The sequence below is a fragment of the Neoarius graeffei genome, chromosome 5 (genome assembly GCF_027579695.1).
Source record: "Neoarius graeffei isolate fNeoGra1 chromosome 5, fNeoGra1.pri, whole genome shotgun sequence".
NCBI classification, from domain to species: Eukaryota; Metazoa; Chordata; class Actinopteri; order Siluriformes; family Ariidae; genus Neoarius; species Neoarius graeffei.
Genome location: NC_083573.1, coordinates 79,851,093 through 79,865,644, shown reverse-complemented (window position 1 = coordinate 79,865,644; position 14,552 = coordinate 79,851,093). Strand labels below are relative to the sequence as shown.

The window sequence follows — 14,552 nt, the reverse complement described above, 5'->3', positions numbered from 1 at the left end:
CGACAAGCTCTGTTGAAACTTTCTGCTGTCTTCATGATTGTTGTCATGAGTCTTGAATCGTAAACTCTGACCTTACATTTAAATATGTCCTAATCCAGAAAATCCAGAAGACTGGGGCACAAAAACAGCTTTTTTTTTTGAAACGACCTTTACCATGTACATGCGTACTGTTAAATTCTGAGGATGTGAACAAGCGACACTCCTAAAGACTGTAGGATATGTGTGGCAGCCATTTTGTGTACGTGAACACAAGCATAGTTAAACTGATCCTCCAACGGATTGATTTTAAAACTTATTTGATGTAAAATTAGTTGTAGATTTCAAAAATCAAACCTTCATTTTCAGAGACCAAATAGTTGTCAAGAAAAATGCATTTTCTTTAAAATGCCAAATGGTCTTCCTGTGGTAGTGACGTATGCGATGATGTCAGGTAGCAGTAGCTTGGAGCAACTCAGCTGTTTATATTCTCTGTTTACATCGTAGTTTTGCTAGTTTTACAAGTATTTTTACTGAATTTACCAGTTTTTAAATAAATGAGCCTCACTGTGTAACATATAGAAATGCCACAATGATGCTAAAAAGAAAGCACAAGCTGGAACTAGGCTGCATTTTCACAGAGAAAATGCAAAGTGTGCTTACTCAGCTGTAGAAGAGGCTCCCTGATAGAAACTGGATCAGACATGAGACCTCACGCTCTAAAATCTTTTTTCACACGATCTACAAGAAGTGTGTGTCGTGTGTGTGTGGCGGTGCACTCTAAAATCTCGGTTTAAAATGGCTCAATTCGCAGTACAACATGACCCTTTATGCTCTAAAATCTTTTTTTACATGATCTACAGCTGGTGCTGGGTAGATTAACAGAGAAAGTGTATACCATAGTTTAAAACAGAGATTTTAGAGCGTGAAGCAGAGAATATAAACAGCTGAGTTGCTCGACGCGACCGCTACCTGACATCGTCGCATACATCACTACCACAGGAAGCCCATCTGGTATAGTGTTCTTAAAAAATGCATTTTTCTTGACATTATTTGGTCTCCGAAAATGAAAGTTTGATTTTTGAAATCTGCGACTAATTTTACATAAAACAAGTTTGAAAATCAATCCGCTGGAGAATCCCTTTAAGTAAAAGCAAGTATGATCCAGCCTTTTGAATGCATAATAATCTCACATGCTCACTGGCATCACTGTTGGAACCAAAAACAACAAAATTTTGGTCGTGTCAGAAAATTGTGACTAAAATCTCAGTCGATGCGATGCTTCTTGAAAACCCATCAAGAAGAAGACGGCATAAAAAACTCACTGGACAGCTACAACTTGGGGAACGAATATGGTGACACGTAAACAAACCACGCTAATGGACAGATAAAAGATGTTCATAACCACAAGCTCACTTTCAAGCACGTTTCTATTCAGATTATACCAGGCTTGTAGTACTCGAGTCCGACTCGTGCCCTAATTTTAAGGACTCATGACTTGACTTGGACTTGAGCACTGATGACTCGGACTCGTGCATTAACTGCATTCAGACTTGTAAATTGGAGACGAGGACTCTGATTTTTTCTTTGTTTTTTTGTAACATGCCATAATGATTTTGGCATAAGATATTTATGTCTACATTAATTTTTATACTAATTTTGTGCAAGAGAATGCACATTCACCTGTTCATACGTCATGTTCAGGAACAAATTAACGTTAATGGCGTTAAAATGCCTGGAGCGAAGCCCCTAGGATTGTCCGCTTTGCTTATACAGACTTCTCATGCAGTGGGAAAAAATGCACTGCTGTGTGTTCCATATGTAGAAGAACTATCGAGGAGACGACGGGGACAACCTCGAACTTCAATCGTCATTTGGTAAGATTCCACCCAGAGAAGGAAGTGACATGCTATGTTCATTGCCCTGTTGATAGCGGGTCTTGCTTGCTGACTGATGAACTGGCGAGTGTTAACCGTCTCTCATGTTATTTGCCCTGTTGATAGTGGGCGGGGCTTGCTGAGTGATGAACAAGCTGTTTATCTGTAGCCTATTAACTAAAATGGAGCAGTCAGGCAGTAACGTTAGTCCAAGACTCAGACTTGTATCAATCTTGGAATTGGACTCGAAATTTTCTTTAATGACTTGGACTTGAACACTGGGGACTCGAGACTGGACTCGGACTCGAGGTTTAGTGACTCGACTACAACACTGGATTATATGAACTGGTAAGCAGAATGTAATACTTTTCTTCAATCGCAGTCTGAAATGATCTTTCTTTAATGGTTGTGTAAACTTATTAGAGGATCTTCATCATATAAACTGACATGGAGAACATGTTATCGTCAAGCCTGTTCGAGAATGTGGCTGAGATCAAGTAAGTAACAACCTCAAAAGAGCGCTGAAATCGCACAGTGTAAATCCGGCTTAGGATGGCTATACTTTCTCCTTTTAGGTCTATTAAATTATATACAGAGAGGAATGAAGAAAGATCCCTTTCCTTTTGGGTTCGAAAGCCTTCTCCACTTCCACTGCTTAATTTCTTCAGTTCTTATCTATAAAACGAGGTGTGTGAGACGTACATTGTTTAAAGTATCTGCTCCAGTGAACCGGCAGTGAAAGGCAGCAGAGAGGAGTGCCAGAGGCAGAAATTCATTGGGAGAGCTCACTCTATCCATCTCCTTGCTTTATTCCTTTCGCTTTCTTATGCTCTCTGCTCTGTGACTATAAAAGAAAAGATCAACATGACTCGACAGAGCTTGTCCAGCTTACCCTCGACAGGAATACAGCTCAACAGTCCATTATTGATTCCTTAACTTCATTGTCCCGACATATTGCGAGCAAGTGTTCTCGGCGTTTCTGTGATTGTCAAGGCTATGCAGACTGGGGCTTCTAGGAACAAGGCAAGGAAGGTCAAAGGTTAGTCCTGGGTCGCTGTTGCTCAGCAACGACTGTTCAGGGTGTTTAGGTAGGACAGCAGAAATGTGAGGAGGAGACAGAGAGAGAGACAGGTGGACACACACAGGGAAGAGGTGCTGGGGGAAGCAGCAGAGCTAACGGTGGACAGTTTGAGCTCGGAGGTCAGGAAGGCGGACAGGGGGACGTGGGACACTAGCGTGGGACTGCCCGAGTTAATAAGAGAGTCAATCTTCTCGGCTTCTTTGCTGCAGGCTTCAATCTGTGGATACACACCAGACACACACTGTGTTTAGCAAGAGTACACAAGACTTTGTATCATTTCAACACACACTGCGACTAGATGACCAAATCTGAGGTAATATTTGTAGGTACATTCGACCAACACATGAAATATGATGCAAGAACAAGAAATTGTTCACCAGAGACATATAAGAATAATAGCAGAGCGATGTGTGGACTTTATTTCACTTTCGAGCCAAAGGTAAGTTAAGCACTCAGGGCAGTAGTGCTTGAAGTACTGGAGAAAACTAGTTTCATTAAAACACACTTTAATATAATTAAAAATCAGTCTCAGGTTATGGAGGTATTTCAGCACAGGCACTGAAATGCAAAAAAACCAAAAACAATAAAATACAAATTGAAAATTCCTCTGGAGAGAAGTGGTGGTGGAGAGATAGATATGTTTTGTAACTCGAGGGGATTAAATCACATTTCATATGGCTTCACTATCGGAGTGTTTTGTCTGTTTGTTTACTGAATGATTGATGAGCACTTAACAAGAAAAACAACACCATGAACTAAAATATGGTGCTCGAACCTGGCCAAACACCTCAAGGTAAAACTGTTCATATCGGTAGTGGAGCCCATCCTCCTATATGGTGCTGAGACATGGACCATGACGCTCAAACAACAGCAGAGACTAGATGGAACTTATATCAACCTCCAACATCGGGTTCAAAACATCCAGTGGTCTACCCATGCCATCTTGGAGGATATATACAGGAACTTGCCCCTATAGAGGACACTGTTATAGAAGCAAGTTATTTACAACCCCGATTCCAAAAAAGTTGGGACAAAGTACAAATTGTAAGTAAAAACGGAATGCAATGATGTGGAAGTTTCAAAATTCCATATTTTATTCAGAATAGAACATAGATGACATATCAAATGTTTAAATTGAGAAAATGTATCATTTAAAGAGAAAAATTAGGTGATTTTAAATTTCATGACAACAACATATTTCAAAAAAAGTTGGGATAAGGCCATGTTTACCACTGTGAGACATCCCCTTTTCTCTTTACAACAGTCTGTAAACGTCTGGGGACTGAGGAGACAAGTTGCTCAAGTTTAGGGATAGGAATGTTAACCCATTCTTGTCTAATGTAGGATTCTAGCTGCTCAACTGTCTTAGGTCTTTTTTGTCGTACCTTCCGTTTTATGATGCGCCAAATGTTTTCTATGGGTGAAAGATCTGGACTTCAGGCTGGCCAGTTCAGTACCCGGACCCTTCTTCTACGCAGCCATGATGCTGTAATTGATGCAGTATGTGGTTTGGCATTGTCATGTTGGAAAATGCAAGGTCTTCCCTGAAAGAGACGTCATCTGGATGGGAACATATGTTGCTCTAGAACCTGGATATACCTTTCAGCATTGATGGTGTCTTTCCAGATGTGTAAGCTGCCCATGCCACACGCACTAATGCAACCCCATACCATCAGAGATGCAGGCTTCTGAACTGAGTGCTGATAACAACTTGGGTCATCCTTCTCCTCTTTAGTCCGAATGACACGGCATCCCTGATTTCCATAAAGAACTTCACATTTTGATTCGTCTGACCACAGAACAGTTTTCCACTTTGCCACAGTCCATTTTAAATGAGCCTTGGCCCAGAGAAGACGTCTGTGCTTCTGGATCATGTTTAGATACGGCTTCTTCTTTGAACTATAGAGTTTTAGCTGGCAATGGCGGATGGCCCGGTGAATTGTGTTCACAGATAATGTTCTCTGGAAATATTCCTGAGCCCATTTTGTGATTTCCAATACAGAAGCATGCCTGTATGTGATGTAGTGCCGTCTAAGGGCCCGAAGATCACGGGCACCCAGTATGGTTTTCCGGCCTTGACCCTTACGCACAGAGATTCTTCCAGATTCTCTGAATCTTTTGATGATATTGTGCACTGTAGATGATGATATGTTCAAACTCTTTGCAATTTTACACTGTCGAACTCCTTTCTGATATTGCTCCACTATTTGTCGGCGCAGAATTAGGGGGATTGGTGATCCTCTTCCCATCTTTACTTCTGAGAACCGCTGCCACTGCAAGATGCTCTTTTTATACCCAGTCATGTTAATGACCTATTGCCAATTGACCTAATGAGTTGCAATTTGGTCCTCCAGCTGTTCCTTTTTTGTACCTTTAACTTTTCCAGCCTCTTATTGCCCCTGTCCCAACTTTTTTGAGATGTGTTGCGGTCATGAAATTTCAAATGAGCCAATATTTGGCATGAAATTTCAAAATGTCTCACTTTCGACATTTGATATGTTGTCTATGTTCTATTGTGAATACAATATCAGTTTTTGAGGTTTGTAAATTATTGCATTCCGTTTTTATTTACAATTTGTACTTTTTTGGAATCGGGGTTGTATAATCACACTGTCTGCTATCACCCAGATGAGGATGGGTTCCCTTTTGAATCTGGTTCCTCTCGAGGTCTCTTCCTCATGTCGTCTGAGGGAGTTTTTCCCCACCACCGTTGCCATAGGCTTGCTCATTGGGGATAGATTAGGGATAAAATTAGCTCATGTTTAAAGTCTTCAAATTTCTGTTAAGCTGCTTTGCGACAATGTCTCTTGTTAAAAGCGCTATACAAATAAACTTGACTTGCCACCAGTCACAATGAGACTCAAATCAAGAAGAGTCCTCTTTGCAGGGCATTGTTTTAGAGCCGAGGGGGAGGTGATATCTTGCCTTCTCCTCTGGAGCCCGGAGCACCGCCCAGTGAGGTCAAGAAAGTTAACCTACCCCACCTAATATCAAGGGACACTGGAATTGGGGCACAGGACCTGAAATTTGCAATGGCTGTGTGGAAGAACGAGGCCGAAGGATAATGATGAACTGAAATGGTAAATTAGAGTTTGGATAGAAGTCATTTTAATTGTACATGAAGTCATTTTTAAGCAGGGTATCTCTTGAAAAAAAAAGAGTTTGTTTTGCAACATAATTTGATTCAAGATCACTGATTCGTCGGTTTTTACATTTTGGTAACCACTGCATTAAAGCTGGACTGCCTTTCAGATTTTTCAAGTGTAGGTCATGAAAATAATTTTCCCCGACACCTAATTATTTTTGTTTAGTGGACTGAAAGCTACTGAATTCGAATCACAGACTTCCAATTTTATTAGTTTTTTAAAAAATAGAACAATTAATGAATTTAGAGCCACGTGGCCCTAAATTCTCCGCAATTTTTTCCTGCTTCACCATGACCTGATTCAAGAGACTACGTCATGCATGATGTGGTGGGCTTTCCCCGTTCGCGCAAGGCATTGTGGGATACAAATTTGAAACAGGAGAGAAAAATGGAGGACACAAGTGTGCGAATGAAACGTGAGAGACCGACTACAGTAACGGAAAGCGAGAAGAAAAGACGTTATGTTGCGAAGGAAAGGAAACGCAGGACCAAACTAATAAATATCGGCGGTCAGCGAGCACCTCGGTGTGATCAGCTGTTTGTTTAGTGACAGAATGATGGAACTGTAAGTGCATGGTCAAAGGTGAACCTGCGCATGCGCACATGGCCTTCCTCTGTCTGCTTGACTGCGCGAAGCGAGCGATTTCATGCACATTATTTGCTCGGGAATCCTCTCAAATTAAATAACTTCCCAGCCACAGGATGGCCTGATATTTTTGAGATATTACAGAAATAAACATATATCATGTAGCGGTTCTTACGGAGGGGTGGAGCACAGAGGACGGCAGGACAGAGATCAGGTTCAACAAATAGTTTTATTGTTACACTTTTCAGTCTAACACAATATGCTGGGCACAGACACACGCGCACACACACACATCAGGTGTCTGGTTCGGGAGAGATCACCTCTGCTCTCGCTCTCCCTCCCTAAATAGGGCGCGGTCACTGGGAAGACACACAAACAGGTTAATTGCTCTCAGGTGTAGTGATTCTGCCACTCACCTTCCCTGACTCCGCCCTCCTGTCACAGACCGGCGCTTGACCACGCCCCCGCTGCCACATATCACAATGACCAAATTTCAGAGGGAACTAAATTTCACCGATTTTATGAAATCGAAAGGCTGTCTAGCTTTAAAACAAACACTACGCCACTACTCCTTACTCGCTATGTCCAGTGCTCATGAGTGCACCGCATGACCTCACGCGCTAGAAGCATGGCGAGGATAAAGACTCAAAAGGGGAAAAACAACTTTGGAACATTGTGAGGGGTTTGCAAAAATAATGATCCGAATGACAGCTTGTGGTTTCTTGTGGAAGAAACATATTTGTCCTAAACAAAGTTTTAATATTATGTACTGAATATTACATTCCCCAATATAATATAACAAAGCAAATGTTGACAAAATGAATGAAATTGCTATCTATGGAATTGTAGAAACATTGCAATGACTAATTATTTACTTAGCCATTGATACACGAGCTTCCTTTTAGCTTTGAGGACATACTGTGCTCTTGGCATCCTCCAAAATAACAGTTGCTTTGGCTCAGCATCAGTAATTCACAATGCAGACGAACTGGCATTCTCAAACATCTGCTATGAAAATGATGCTACAGTCATGTAAGAATTTAACAAATATAAATGATCTTCTTTACAAACCCAGCCAAAGAATCAGGATCTTAGTTCGAAGCAAAACTCATTCCTTATTCATAAAGAAGCTCTAATTAGCAGCAAGGCTTATTGATTGGCAACCTCTATCCAACACTACACATAAACACTGTGTATAAACATACATATCCAGTACTGTGCAAAAGTCTTACCCCCCCCCCCCCCCCCCCAATTTTTTTTCATACAAACTTTGTTATAGATTTCTATTTTATGACTTCAACATTATTGAGTCGGTACAAAAACATTTTAGAGTCCAAACATTCATTTTCCAGCACAAAATTAAATGTTACAGGAAAAAAAAAAAAGTTTGTACCTGAGCAGCATATTCCATAAGCGAGCACTTTTCAGACGAAAAAAGAAAACATAATGAAGGCTGCTGGGTTTTGGTGCAAAATGAAGAAGCGAGTGTGAGAGTCAAAGTATCCAGAAGAACTGGGGCTGGTTCTGTAAGATGCTCAGTAAAACCTACAGCTCATTTCCTTATCAAACTGCACTCATTGTACTTCTGTTATTTTTTTTTTTAAAGCAAAGGGACGTCTCACACCAAATATTCACTTTGTTTAATTTATTATGGCTTACTGCTTAAATCCATCCATCATTCATAGCTGCTTATCCTGTACAGGGCCGCGGGTGAGCTGGAGCCTATCCCAGCTGACTACGGGCGAAAGGCGGGGTACACCCTGGACAAGTCGCCAGGTCATCACAGGGCTGACACATAGACACAGACAACCATTCACACTCACATTCACACCTACGGTCAATTTAGAGTCACCAGTTAACCTAACCTGCATGTCTTTGGACTGTGGGGGAAACCGGAGCACCCGGAGGAAACCCACGCGGACACGGGGAGAACATGCAAACTCCACACAGAAAGGCCCTCGTCGGCTGCTGGACTCGAACCCAGAACCTTCTTGCTGTGAGGCGACAGTGCTAACCACTACACCACCGTGCCACCCACTGCTGTTCATAGTATTTTTTTCATGTTGAAACATTTCATTTCATTATTTTTGAAGACATTTTTAGTCTACAGCGTTTCTTTATATGTGCCTCGGATTTTTGCACAGTACTGGATGTGTATATATAAATCCTGTGTGTGTGTGGAACTCCTCTGTTCCATGATGTGTGAGTGAAGATAATGGGTCTGACGGGGCAGCAGGTATTCTCCCTGAATTTATTGTGAATGCTGACAAAAGAGCTCAAGGGCTCTAGCAAGGGGAAAAAAAGTGTAGAGTTGGCCCTAAATACAGACACAAACCTGTAGCGGAGTGGGCTGCTGGTCCACAGGTATGATGAGGATCACGAGCTCAGAGTCGATGCTCAGGTAGCCAAAGATATCACACTGAGGAACAGAGATGTGCAGACGCAGGATTCTCAGAATGTCATGCACCGTGACTGGCTGATTCCGGTTCAACTAAAAATATCACACACACACACACACACACACACACACACACACACACACACACAAAAGCATCCCGTTAGCCCAGGAAACAGCTAAATACACACTGACAGGAAAGCATTGTGCTCCTGGTTAATATAGTGATGAGGCGGAGTTTTTTTTTAAATTTTACATTATTATGTTTACATATTTTTAAGATAATTATAAGAGCTATGTTTAATGTTCTGATTGAAATAAAAGTAGGAAGCTAGCACTGAACTGGACAAAAGCAGAATTTTTGCTCATCCTTTCTGAGTACGAGGTCATGTGATATGTGCTATGTCAGAAATAAAACATGTTGGTCATGCTGTTATAGGACACTAATCAACGATGCAGTGGTGTGATGTGGAACAACATGAAGAATTACTCATAGCACTCCTAAAGTTGTTTTATTTTCCAATTCTGATGTATTTTAATCTTATTATACCAATGGTGATGTTTTTTTACACACATACTTTTTATCTATTTATGGATACATCAGAACAAACTGGTTGCTGTTATTACTTACTACGACGGTGTATTAAGAGCCATTGCAAGTTAAGAATAAATAAATAAATAAATAAATAAATAAAAATAGAGAGCTGAGGAAGGGGGTAATATTCCAAGGAATCCCCCCCCCAAATAATTTCTGAGATTAAAGTCAGAAGTTTACAAGGGAAAACTCAGATATTCTCTGAGATTATGAAGTCATAAATTTGCCAGAACAAAAGCTCAGAAATTCTGAAATTAAAATGTCACATTTTATAAGAAAAAAAAAAAAACTCGGAAATTCCGAGATTAAAAAGTCACAAATTTTTGAGAAATAAAAGCGCTCTGAGAGCACAATATCCCCCGCTGGCACCTAGGCCATAACTCTGGTAAAATGTAACCGAATTTAACAAAATTACAATATGTGTATTACTGAATGTGTATTCAAGTTTCGTGAAATTCCTCCAAAAATTGTAAGAGGAGTTGATTTCAGAAGGCGAGTTCCCTTCCCGGGATGGACGGACATCACCACGACATAATCCCCCTTCAGGCCTTTCAGCCAGTGGGGGACAAAAATTATGAGGGAAGTTGATTTCAGAAAGCAAGCACACCCTTGATGAAATTGCCAAAGTACAAGTTTGTTAATAATCGAAGGCATAACTGGTAAAATTTGCCCAAATGAAACAAAATTTCAATATGCATATAACAAAGCCTTCTGCCAAGTTTGGTAAAATTCCTCCATAAATTGTGAGAGGAGTTGATTTCAGAAGAAGGTACACCCTCATGAAATTCTCAAAGTACAAGTTATTTAATCAAGGGTCAAAACTCTGGTAAAATTTTCACAAACAAAATTAAATCGCAATATGTGTATTACCGTCATATAACAAGGCCTTTTGCCAAGCATCGAGAAATTCGTCCAAAAATTGTAAGAGGAGTTGATGTCAGAAGGCGAGCACACCTTCATGAAATTGTGAAAGTACAAGGTTGTTAATCAAAGGCTGTAACTCTGGTCAAATGTGACCGAATTGAACAAAATTACAATACGCATACTACCGACATATAATGTCTTTTGCCAAGTTTGGTGAAATTCTTCCACAAATTGTGAGAGGAGTTGATTTCAGAAGGTGAGCACCCTTCCTGGGATGGATGGATGGATGGATGGACGGACAGACGGACGAATGGATGGACATCGCCACGACATAATCCCCCTTCGGGCCTTTCGGCCAGCGGGGGATAAAAACTCTAAAATTTAGGGATTAAAAAGTCACAAATTTATGAAAAAAAAAACCAGCTCAGAAAAATAGTGCTTTTTTTTTTCAAGAAACCAGATCGCTTCACTTTGCAATGTTGGATCAGTGTCATCACACCACAGATGCCATAGCTGAGCAAAGAGTGACAGGAAACACAGTCTTTCCTCCTCAGTCATGCAATATAAAATGAATAAAGCAGAAAGAGATTTTCAGACATCTTAATCTTGGAATTTCTGACTTTTTAAACTCAATTTCTGATTTTTTTTCTTGAAAAAAAAGACACTGAGTGAGCGACAGTTCTGTGGGTGGAAACAAACGCCTTGTTGATAAGAAAAATCAGAGGAAAATGGCCAGATTGGTTCGAGCTGCCAGGAAGGATATAGTAACTCATATAATCACTCTTTACAACTGTGGTGAGCAGAAAAGCATCTCAGTATGCAACAGCAGAAGACCACATTGGGCTCCACTCCTGCAGCCGAGAACAGGAATCTTAGAATCAAGAACAAGTTCCTATTAAAGTGGCTGGTGAGTACATCATCTAATAACTAATAATTAAAAAAAACCCCTCTTTGTCTACATGAGTAGGTCAATAATCATATAATAATCTTTTTAAGAAATACTTAGATGTCGTCTCCGGACACTTACAGTTTTGCTATGATGATTTAGGACTACAATTGCCACGGTAACTTTCGGACTGCAGTGTCATGAACAGTTTTGCACGCAAGTCTCCATCAATAAATAGTTGATAACTTCAACAAAATAGACTTCATGCTAAAACTATAACGAATTTCCTGGTTACACAGTTATACTTTGTGACTATGTAGGACACCGTTACAGAAGTGAGTTATTTATAATCACGCTATTTGTTATCACCCAAACGAGGATGGGTTCCCTTTTGAGTCTGGTTCCTCTCAAGGTTTCTTCCTCATGTCATCTGAGGGAGTTTTTCCTCACCATCGTTACCTCAGGCTTGCTCATTGGGGATTAATTTACAAGTTCATAAGTTTAAAATCTTTATCTTTCCACGAAGCTGCTTTGCGACAATATCTGTTGTTAAAAGCGCGATATAAATAAACTGACATGACGTTGAAGTGTGCTTTACTGGCAGATCTTTATTTTTTACTTTAGTTTGTAGGAAGTTTCTTTGTGGCCATTTTGTAGATATAGTGTTGGATTAAGTGAATCGTGTCTACTGCTTTTTTTTTAAAAATCACATTATGTACACTGACACATGCTGAAAAACCCAATAACCCAATTATATAGATTGCAAAATAAACTGAAGTGCTTTTTAAATGTGATTTATGACATTGTAGCATGCTGTTTACATGACCACTTGGGTAATGTAATGGCTGAAATCATTATCCGGTACGCTCTGGAGCATTTGTGAGTGAAATGTGATCCATGCTGCCATCTAATGCTCACCTTGTGCTACTGAAATTAAAGCACAAGGAGGAGAGAAGAGCCGACTGAGCTGAAAAGATGTTCGGTAATAAATATAGACCAAGGGCAGATAATAAGCACAGAGAAGGTATTTACCTTGGCAAAGACATCCATTTGCTGTTTATTCCAGAGGATCTGCAACATCCCGGCACATACAGGGCAACACGCACCTACACACGTGCACACACACACACACACACACACACACACACACACACACACACACACACAGGGAGAGAGAGAGAGAGAGAGAGAGAGAGAGATGGGAAAGGTCTAATCCTGCAGACCCATATGAGTTGTGTAAAGTTGAGCAAAGCTGTGTGTAACTCACCAGGTGGAGAGATGGGGTTACAGCCCGCAGCAGAGAGGGGAGGACAAGGCACAGCGTTACAGCCTGAATCAGACGGGAAACCTGACACAGAACCCACAGCATGGCAGCGGCCCTGATAATCCACAGCCACACGGTCTGAAAACGCCTCACACACCGTGTTATACGTCTCACCGTTGTGTCCGCACACTTCCCGAGTTACCCTGCAGGCGTCCTGTGTCAAAAACACACATACACACATACTCATAGTAACAGAAAAATATACATATTTCTCTTTGGTATGATGCCAAGCATTGTTCAATGAATCATTTTATTATTAATAATATTCTGCAGCTAGACAATGCATTCTGTTAACAGTAAGATTTGGTTGCTAAGCAACATAACAGGCAGAGATTCGGGCATTATACGGACTGTACAATGGCTTAAATGTGATGATGTTATTGGTTTAAAACCTGGAGCTTTAATACAGAATTCATCCATTGTGTCAAGTCAAGGATTTTAAATTTCACAGCTTTAAACGTGGCTCAGCCAATCTGATTTTAGAACTTAAATTATCCTTTTTATTATTAATAACTGCTCATGACATCGTTTTGTGTGCTCTGAAAGGGCCAAAAAACTCTATAAGCAAAATCTTTCTTAGTGTTAACATTCAATCAATCCTTCTTGAGATATCATGCTCAGGAGAGTCTTGGAAAGACGCACCGTGGATGTACAACCTGAAAACATAATGCCTCCATCACCTAATAGCAGAAGCATAAAAAAGAAAGCTAGTAGATGTTTTTTTTTTTGCATATTATGCATCAGGTTACCATATTCCAGGGGTTCTCAACCTTTTCTGCTTTAAGGCCCACCTTTTCATACAACCCCGATTCCAAAAAAGTTGGGACAAAGTACAAATTGTAAATAAAAACGGAATGCAATAATTTACAAATCTCAAAAACTGATATTGTATTCACAATAGAACATAGACAACATATCAAATGTCGAAAGTGAGACATTTTGAAATTTCATGCCAAATATTGGCTCATTTGAAATTTCATGACCGCAACACATCTCAAAAAAGTTGGGACAGGGGCAATAAGAGGCTGGAAAAGTTAAAGGTACAAAAAAGGAACAGCTGGAGGACCAAATTGCAACTCATTAGGCCAATTGGCAATAGGTCATTAACATGACTAGGTATAAAAAGAGCATCTTGGAGTGGCAGCGGCTCTCAGAAGTAAAGATGGGAAGAGGATCACCAATCCCCCTAATTCTGCGCCGACAAATAGTGGAGCAATATCAGAAAGGAGTTCGACAGTGTAAAATTGCAAAGAGTTTGAACATATCATGATCTATAGTGCATAATATCATCAAAAGATTCAGAGAATCTGGAAGAATCTCTGTGCGTAAGGGTCAAGGCCGGAAAACCATACTGGGTGCCCGTGATCTTCGGGCCCTTAGACGGCACTGCATCACATACAGGCATGCTTCTGGATTGGAAATCACAAAATGGGCTCAGGAATATTTCCAGAGAACATTATCTGTGAACACAATTCACCGTGCCATCCGCTGTTGCCAGCTAAAACTCTATAGTTCAAAGAAGAAGCCGTATCTAAACATGATCCAGAAGCGCAGACGTCTTCTCTGGGCCAAGGCTCATTTAAAATGAACTGTGGCAAAGTGGAAAACTGTTCTGTGGTCAGACGAATCAAAATTTGAAGTTCTTTATGGAAATCAGGGACGCCGTGTCATTCGGACTAAAGAGGAGAAGGACGACCCAAGTTGTTATCAGCGCTCAGTTCAGAAGCCTGCATCTCTGATGGTATTGGGTTGCATTAGTGCGTGTGGCATGGGCAGCTTACACATCTGGAAAGACACCATCAATGCTGAAAGGTGTATCCAGG

The 14,552-nt window shown here is 40.6% G+C and overlaps 1 protein-coding gene across 2 annotated transcripts in view; it reads right to left on the bottom strand.

The window, feature by feature from the left end:
* Positions 1 to 1,071: 1,071 nt before the first annotated feature.
* reck (reversion-inducing-cysteine-rich protein with kazal motifs) overlaps positions 1,072 to 14,552 on the bottom strand; it is a 193,917-nt gene continuing 180,436 nt past the window's right edge. Inside the window, exons 18-21 of one of the 2 annotated variants that reach the window (XM_060922457.1) lie at positions 12,673 to 12,883; positions 12,438 to 12,511; positions 9,001 to 9,156; positions 1,072 to 3,151 (exon numbers count right to left, since the gene is read on the bottom strand). In XM_060922457.1, the coding sequence (XP_060778440.1) occupies positions 2,915 to 3,151; positions 9,001 to 9,156; positions 12,438 to 12,511; positions 12,673 to 12,883 (678 nt within the window). In that variant the 3' untranslated portion in view covers positions 1,072 to 2,914. Of the gene's footprint in view, positions 3,152 to 6,875; positions 7,025 to 9,000; positions 9,157 to 12,437; positions 12,512 to 12,672; positions 12,884 to 14,552 lie in introns of those variants that run through there. The other variant, XM_060922458.1, reaches the window with a different exon arrangement.